The sequence below is a fragment of the Populus euphratica genome, unplaced genomic scaffold (assembly GCF_000495115.2).
Source record: "Populus euphratica unplaced genomic scaffold, PopEup_1.0 scaffold340.1, whole genome shotgun sequence".
Taxonomy (NCBI): Eukaryota; Viridiplantae; Streptophyta; class Magnoliopsida; order Malpighiales; family Salicaceae; genus Populus; species Populus euphratica.
In genome coordinates, this window is record NW_011500154.1 from 242,775 (window position 1) to 252,182 (window position 9,408).

The 9,408-nt window shown below is 33.1% G+C and overlaps 1 protein-coding gene across 1 annotated transcript; it reads left to right on the forward strand.

Moving 5' to 3' along the window:
- Nucleotides 1–7,825: 7,825 nt before the first annotated feature.
- On the forward strand, nt 7,826–9,408 carry LOC105111065 (probable glycosyltransferase At5g20260). The gene is made up of 5 exons (XM_011006312.1): nt 7,826–8,029; nt 8,351–8,637; nt 8,722–8,957; nt 9,045–9,202; nt 9,301–9,408. The coding sequence occupies exons 1-5, from the start codon at nt 7,826–7,828 to the stop codon at nt 9,406–9,408; spliced, it is 993 nt and encodes a 330-aa protein (XP_011004614.1).

Genomic DNA, 9,408 nt, shown 5'->3' on the forward strand with positions numbered 1-9,408 from the left:
CAGGTGAGCATGAATGGCTCCGTGCGTTATTACTATTTGCATATGACATTAATCTAAAGGATATCTTTTTTTTAAATCGGTGCTTGCAATATGTAAATACTATAGGTTTAATCTTGGCCAATAAGAAAAAAGAGGAAGCAAGAATAATAATATTCTTAATGTTTGAAATTAGCAGCAATCAACGGGCGTATCGCTCCTTCTCGATTCCGGATCTGGATCCGATTATTGACCCGTGAAATGTTATTATTCTGATCTGCACAATTAATATTAATGCAACTAATGCATTTTAACCATAAAATAACGCCTGAAATTACAAACGAAATCATTTTGTTTACATTGACCACATAATCTATTTTAAAAGACATAATATATTTTAAAAGCCTCTTTATTTTACGTTTTAGAAAATGTTTTTTAAATTTTTTAAATTTTTTTTCAATTGTTTTTGTTATAGAAAATAACAATAATGCAAGATCAGAAACGGTTATTATTATTGAAGAAGAAGGTTGACTTCATACAACCTTACATAATCTCAACAAAAGAGAGATTCACGTAAAAAATCATGCAAAACATTAACTAACAAGTAATGCAGGCTCAGAGACGATTATTATTATTGAAGAAGAAGGTTGACTTTATACAACCTTACATAATCTCAACAGAAGAGAGATTCACATAAAAAATCATGCAAAACATTAACTAACAATCATATGGACCAGGACTTATTAAACTAAATGCAAATCCTAACTATTTCCTTAATAGAAACCTAAACTTTCTCTACATTCCCTCCCTTAAGCTAATGGGAGAGGTTTTGCCATTACATCTACTAGCTGTTCTTGTATTCCTTAGTAGACTAATTTAACTGCTCCTTGTGTAAGATCACGAAGAAAATGGAATCGCACATCAATGTGCTTGCTATGACCATGTAACACAGAGTTTTTTGACAACTTAATTGTGGAACTGTTATCACAGAAAATTGTAGTGCCCTTGCTTTCCTTCAGACTTAGTTTTTCAAGTATTTGTTGCATCCAAATAACTTGCGAAGCACATGCAGCTGTAACCACAAACTCTGCTTCAGTAGTTGAAAATGTGACTATAGGCTGTTTTCTGGAAGACCAGGCAACAACTCTAGATCCTATCATTAAGGCATACCTAGATGTGCTTTTCCTATCTTCTAGATCACCTGCATAGTCACTGTTAGTGTATCCAATTAATCCTTCACGCCCACCCTTCTTGTAGAAGATCCCAAGTTTAGTAGTTCCTCTTAAGTAGCGCAGAATTCTCTTGGCAATCAATAAGTATAACTTAGTCAGTTTAGCCATGTATATGCTAATTAAACAAACTACAAACATTAAATCTAGTCTTGTAGCTGTTAAATATATAAGACAGCCCACCATTTATTCAAATAAAGTTTCATCAACGCAAGTTTCATTCTCATCCTTGTAAAGTTTACATCCTGGGGCAATAGGATTATGGACTAAGTTGTTGTTTTTCATCTTAAATCTCTTTAATACCTCTGAAGCATATCTTTATTGACAAATGTAAATGCCTTCAGGTCTTTATAGAACTTCGATGCCAAGAAAGAAACGCATTCTACCTGGATCAGTCATGTCAAACTCCCTCAATATGGATGTCTTAAACTTAGCAAAAATCAATTCATTATTGCCAGTAAATATTAAATCATCTACATATAAACTGGCAATAAGAATATTACTTTCCCTGTCAGTTTTAATGAACAAAGTATGCTCACTATAACACTTCTCAAACCCTTCATTTATAAAATGTGCTTCAATATGGCTGAACCAAGCTCATGGAGGTTGTTTCAGTGCATAAATAGCTTTTTTTCAGTTTGTATACCTGCTGTGGATTCTACTTTCTCTCATATTCTTTCAGCTGTTCTACGTAGACTTCTTCATTAAGTTCTCCATATAAGAAAGCAGACTTGACATCAAGTTGATATAATATCCATCATTTGTGAGCTACTAGGGCCACAATCATTCCCACCGTATCTATTTTTACAACCGACGCAAATACTTCTGTATAGTCTATCCCTTGTTGCTACACATACCCTTTGGCCACCAATCGTGCCTTGAACTTGTTTATTTCTTCATCCTCTTTTAGTTTGGTCTTATAAACCCATTTTACTTCAATTTTCTTTGCACCGACAAGCAGATCAGTAAGTTCCCAAGTGTTGTTCGTCTTTGTGGCCTTGATTTCAATATCTATTGTTGTCCTCCAATGTGTATATTATACTGCATCTTCAAACTGTACTGGATCTGTTGAAGTAAATAAAATCAAGTTAACATTTGCATCTTCTTCCTCTGAAAGTTCCCTAGTTACATAATCTTTTATCCACCTTGGAGGTCCTCTAAGTCTTCTTTCATGAAAAACTGATGATTCTCCTTTATTCTCACCATGTTGAGAATTACCACCATAATAACCTGGCGATGCCCTGCTATTCTTACTAGGTTGAGGACTGCTAAGAATATTTTCATGAAAATTTAATGATTCTCCCCGATTCTCACCAGGCTTAAGACTGGCAATTAAGTCTTCATTTATATATGCTCTATTTTCCAGTTCTTTAGGAATGTCTTCCTCATTCACGAATGTTCCAGTATCACCTTCATCTCCACATTCTAGATCAGCCACCAATTGTTCATTATAGCTTTGGTCCTAATCCCAAGATTTTTCTTCATCAAATACTACATCCCTGCTGATTATATTTTTCTTCTCAACTGGATCATAGAGTCTGTAAGCCTTAGATTCTTCGCTAAGTCCCAGTAACATACAAGGAATGCTTTTGGCATCGAGCTTTGTCCTTTCTACATTAGGAATATGTACATGAGTCATGCATCCAAAGATCTTGAAGTGTTCTACTGAAGGTTTAATGCCACTCCAAGCTTCTTTAGGTGTTTGATTTTGAACTGTCAAAGTAGGACTTCGATTGAGAACATATATTGTCCAATTTACTACCATTAGCCAGAGATTTTTGAAAATTCTCCTTTCAGTTAGCATACAGCGAACCATATTCATTATTGCTCTGTTTTTTCTTTTAGCTACTCCATTCTGCTGTAGAGTATATGCTGCTGTCAATTGCCGCTTGATACTATGCTTAATGCAATACTCATTGAATTTTAGGGATGTGAATTCCCCTTCTCGATCTGTTCTTAAGCATTTTATATAGCCTCCTATTTCTTTTTCAACGTAATTCTTAAAACGTTTGAACATATGTAATGCTTTAGATTGCTCTACTAAGAAATAAGTCCATGCTTTTCTAGTAAAGTCATCAATAAAGCATATAATGTACCTCCTTTTGCTGTTAGAAATAGGAGATGTCAGTCCGCAAATATCTGCATGGATGAGCTAAAGCTTCCTTGTGGCACTCCAATTATTGTGCTTTGGAATTAGATCTATGTGCTGCTTCTCATGCAGGTAGCGCATACTATTGATGGAATCTAGAACTAAGGTATCCTATGCACCATATTCTTTACTTAAAGAGCTCTCAATCCTTTGTAGCTCAAATATCCATATCGATAGTGCCACAAATGTGCTAAATCTATTATTGAGTTATAAAGACAGGCTGGTTTCTGATGTAGTGAATTTGTTAACGGTAAAAACATCCTATTAGCTGTCATTTCAGTATGTATAATAAGCCCTTTCTCCGGATGATAGATGTTCATATATCCATGTTGAATGAGGATTGTTAACCCTTTGTCTTGAATTTGACCAATGCTAAGACGATTAGTCTTTAAATCAGGGATAAAAAATACGTTAGTCACTAACAACATGTGTTAGACCATTCACTTTCAATTTCACTTTGCTTTTTCCCAACACATCTATTCTTATGTTATTTCAACTTCAACTTTTGTCTAAAGTTCTCATTTATCATATGGAATAGGCTCTTGCCACCACACATATGGTTACTGCACCCAGTGTCTAAACACCAGACATCTTCCCTTCGAGCATGATTCATATCCACATATAACATGAGTAGCATTTCTTCTTTTTCTCCTAATTTAGCGTAGTTAGCTTCTTTATCCCAGCTTGGACACTCATATTGAAAGTGTCCAAGCTTATAGCACTTAAAACACTCTATTGTTGCTTTGTTGTTGTAGAACTGACTGCTTCTCCCTCTACCTTTGCCTCTGTATGCACCTCACCCTCGTCTTCTGGCATTGAATCTATCTTTAGAATTGGTGATCTTGAGTGTTTGTTCTTCTTCTATGTGACGCTTGAATTTCTGCTCTTGGACAATCAAGGAACTCTAGAGTTCATCAATTAAGAGTTGATCAATATCTTTGGATTCTTCAATTGAACTGACAATATAACTAAACTTCTCACTCAATGATTTGAGAATTTTCTCCACCACTGTAACATCAGTCATTCGCTCTCCATATGTTGTCATTTTGTTAGCAACTGTTAGTACTCTTGAGAAATACTCAGAGACTCCTTCACCAACTTTCATCTCTAAGGTTCCAAACTCTCTACGGAGAGCTTGCAAATGTGATCTTTTGACTCTAGCACTTCTTTCATACTTCTTTTTCATTGATTCCCAGATTTGTTTGGAAGTATCTGTTATAAGGATGGTTTCCAATATCGTCCGATTTATGGCTTCAAAAAGATAATTTTTCACCTTCATGTCTTTCAGCTTTAACTCATCAATCCTCTTTCATTGCATTTATGTCTGTTCTATGTCACTTTCAGTCTTAACATAGACATTTTCTATCAACCCCCAATATTCCTTATAGCGCAAGAAATCCTCCATCAACATGCTTTAGTGGTCATAATAGCCATTAAAACGAGGAATGGCTGGCTGCACAAAGTTTCCTTCCGGTGTCATGTTTCTTTGCTGCTGCAAAGAAAACTCAAAGACTACTGCTTTGATTTAAGTAGAAAGGCTTTAATACCACAATGTTGTAGAAAATGACAATAATGCAGGCTCAGAATCAATTATTATTATTGAAGAAAAAGATTGATTTTATACAACCTTACATAATCTCAGCAGAGGAGATATTCACGTAGAAAATCATGGAAAACATTAACTAACAATCCTATGAACTAGGAGTTATTAAACTAAATGCAAATCCTAATTATTTCCTTAACAGAAACCTAAACTTTCTCTTCAGTTTTAATGGGTTAATATTAAAAATAAATTAAAAAATTATTTCAATATAATTTTAAATAAAAAATATTTTTACAAATATTTATTATTCTAATAACCCTAAAATATAAATAAAATAGCTAGTGTTGAGTTTATTTAGTATTTATTTATTTATTTATCTATCATGTTTTTTTTTTTATTGTTTAAGATGTTTAGCGTTGCTATTTTTGAGAAGTTATAAAAAGATTTAAATTAGAGTCTATGATTTGTAGAAGACGAAAAGGGATGCTTAGTTAATTTCTCTTTAACAACAACGGAGAGCTAAGCTTGAGCTAATTAACGGTAAAGGGTTTTTTAAAATACAGTAGTAATTTTTTAAAAAGTTATTTTTTTATTAAAAATTATATCAAAATAATATTTATCATTTTCTAAGTGGGTCCATTAATTCCTGCCTAGTTGTCACTCTCGTGCTATCATATCTGTTCACAATATGAAATCATGTGAATTCGGATATTTATGGCTAAGAGATACACGATTAATTACTGATTAAATGTTAGAATTAGATTTGTGTATTAATTAAAAAGTTGTGCATGTTTCTCTCTCCGTCAAATAAAATAAAATGGCCTGCGTGCTGGCATCTTTAACTACTAGTAATTGAAAACATATGAGCACTAGGCACCAATAACCAAACATGAATGAAGAATATAAAAAATACTAAGAAACTTTATTAATAATTCTTTAATAAGTTAGAGTAATTTAATAAAAAATTAAATTAAAAAAATTTCTTCTATGACACACACAATATGTGACAATGAGGAGCTATTAATTCAGAAGTCAATTCAAAATATATATTGGTTCATATCAAGAATTCAGATTCAACAATTAATCATGTTTTATTATAATAAAGATAATAATCAGCATATATATTATCAAGAAACACGATCCAATTCATATTAATAAATAAAATATTTATAATATTTCTCATATATATAAAAAATTATCCACTTACCTTACTAAAAAATAAACAAAAGTTAAAAACAAACACAAAAACAAATCATATTGACATTGTGCTAGTAAAATATCAGGATTATATAAATACAAAGGAGACATATTCAAGAACGACTTGAAAGAACATTTAACCTATTTAATATATTTATATAAGGGTATATTCTATAATCCTATATGTTTTTTAACTAACTAGTTAATTTTCTCAAAAACTCAAAATTTAACGATTTTCTGAAATCTAATTCATAATAAAAAAAAAAAAAACATTGGTACTAATTCACTAAATAACACTCAATTATTCATCAAACCAATATGCAAAAGGTAATATTACAACTAGGAACTAATCTGAAATTTATCATATTTTAAAGGGTCAAATTGTAACTTTTGTCAAATTGAAGGCTCCAGGGACTATACTGAAATTCTGATCATATTTAATCCTCAATTCTGTCCATAATATCTCATTATACTCCAGGGACCATTCTAGAATTTTTCCAAATTTTAGGGTAAAACTGTAATTTTTTATCAAATTAGAGGACCAAATTGAAGTGTTAAAATTTCATAACTATACAGGAATTCTGCCCATAATTCATCTTTTATTCTGTTTAGAATCTAGGAATATGCTCCAGGGATCTATTTGTAATTTCCCAAAGTTTGGGGACTAAATTGTAATTTCCATAAATTGAGGGACCAAACCAAAATTGTGTCATCTTCAATCTCAAACCAAAATTTCTACATATTAACCACTGTTATCTCATGATTTAACTACCAATTCATTACCCACAACAATCAATCTTATAATATTTAAATTAATTCATCAATAAACTCAAAACACAATTTTTAAAACCTTAACATTCAACCAAAACATAAATTCATAGCATAAAAAATACATAGTTATTCATAATTTTATCTTTAAACTTATGTTTTCTCCAACTCCTTTTTATTTCTCTTTTAATTTTCCTTTTGTCTTCTTTTTTTTTCTTCTCTTTTCTCGTTAGTTTTTCACTTTTAATTTTTAATTTTTCTTTTTTTTTCTATTTCTATTTATTAAATTTTATTAAATTATCATGATACCTGTTATTTATTTATTTTTATATTTATATCTTCTGGGCTTTATAGCCTTTTCTTATCTCTTTAATTCAAAACGTTACATTGCGCATCCTTTTGGTTCAGCATTGCAGATTGGAAGAGACTACAAGGAGTATCTTTCAACTAACTAATCCAACTGCCACTGTTTTCCCTCCTTCCTTCCCTCCCTCCCTCCCTTCCAATTAACTAACTTTCTAACCCAATCCTCTTCTCTATCTCCCCCTCCATTTCTCTAGATAAAAAGCACAATATATAGACCATAAGCCTTCACACTGTTACTCCTCGAGCCTAATAAAATATTTGGCAAGTTTCACTCTTCAAATTTTCCCAAGAAAAAACCATCATGAACAATCTTCAACGAGGACTTTCCTGTTTTTTGGTTATTCTTTCAATCTGCTTCTCAATATATCACCCTCAATTCCCAAGTTCTCTTCAGGTACTCGCTTTCTCGTATTTTCTCTTCTTGTGCTTTCCCTCATTTTCTTGCATTTTCTACACTATTCATTTATATTTTCTTTAAAGATTAGGCCTTTTCATATATAGGTGCTGGCGCGGTCATTGAAAGAAAATGCTACAGATCCAGAAATCTTTTCTGAACTCTTCCATACTCCTGACGCTTTCAAAAAGGATTATAAGGAAATGGAGAAGAACTTCAAGATCTTTGTGTATCCCCATAACACAGACAAGCGTTCTACTGCCTGTAATAGGCCAACGGTGCTTGGCTGCTTTAGGGGTGAAGGATACTTCTATCACAATCTCAATCACAGTCAGTTCTTGACCAAAGATCCTGAAAAGGCTCACCTTTTCTTCATTCCTATTTATTGTCATTCGATGTCTCCTGAGGTATATCAATATGATTAAAAAAGAGATTTTAGCAGATGTGTTTCTTGAATTCTGATTACAAGAAGTTATCTTGGATGGACAAATTTTGGTGATGATGGTTTTCCTTGTGCTGTAGTGTTTTTCTTTATTACTAATTAAATTATAGGGAGGCTTTTGAACTTTTGATGATGAATTTAGTTGAAAAAAGAAGATTAATTACATTTTCTTTCGCAGTATCAGATTGCTTTCTTAGTTCATTTTCTTAAGCATCGCTGTCCGTACATTGGCATGCTTCTCTGATTCGTTATACAATGCCTCTGATATTCATAATTCTATGCCCAGGAAAAATCCAAGAAAGAAAGGGCTATTGCTGTTCAGGATTTTGTCAATTTCCTTATTTCCAAGTACCCTTACTGGAACCGAACTTTAGGTGCCGATCACTTCTTTGTAAGCTGCTCAGAAGTTGATGTGGCTGCTACTGCACGAATTGCTGACCGTTTAAAGAACTCAATTGGACTCATGTGTTCTCCTAGTTATAATAGTAAATATGTTCCTCATAAGGATGTTTCCCTCCCACAAAGTGTGCAGCCATATGCTTATACTGAAGCCAGAAATATAGAAAAGAACAGGCAACTTTTATTTCTTAACCCGATGAATTCTGTCATGCCAGGAACATAACTACCATAAAGCTAAACAGCATGTATATGTTTCAGGACTATGCTGGGTTTCTGGAGTGGTGTTGAGGATTCTTATATAAGAGAGCAGCTGTACCTCACCTGGGAGTATGACTCAGAACTTTACATCGAAGCCAGAGATTGGCCTACTAGTATTGAACAAGGACATTGGCAAGCCCGTGAGGATTTCTACAATTCTAAGTTTTGCATCTGTCCTGGAGGCCCTCAGCTTGATGGTTTTATAGCATTCGCAATTCACTATGGGTGCATTCCAGGTGATAGATCAGTTCTTCTTTCATCTCTTCTCAGCACTGGATTTTCTGAATTTGCAGCTTGATGGTCTTATTTGGATCTCTCTGCAGTTATCTTATCTGACTACTATGATTTACCATTCAACGACATTCTTGATTGGAGGAAATTTTCTGTAATACTGAAGGAGAAAGATGTCTATTCGCTAAAGAAAATCCTTCAGGATATACCAAAGCAAACATATGAATCTCTGCAGAATCACACATTCATGGTATATCTACTTCACTTGTCAGTAAAATTCACTCTGGAAAATGCTTCTGAGAATTGTATTAAATTTTGCTTGTAAATTTCTTGAATTCACTGAATCAGGTCCAGAAGCACTTTCAGTGGAACTTATCTCCAGTAAAATATGATGCATTTCATATGGTCATGTATGACCTGTGGCTGCGCCACCATGTTACCAAGTACCGGTACTAG

Coding starts and splice junctions, on each gene's coding strand:
- LOC105111065 (XM_011006312.1), top strand. CDS start 7,826: ATGGAGAAGAACTTCAAGATCTTTGTGTATCCCCATAACACAGACAAG. Junction 8,030..8,350: donor GTCATTCGATGTCTCCTGAG/GTATATCAATAT, acceptor TTCTATGCCCAG/GAAAAATCCAAGAAAGAAAG. Junction 8,638..8,721: donor AGAAATATAGAAAAGAACAG/GCAACTTTTATT, acceptor TATATGTTTCAG/GACTATGCTGGGTTTCTGGA.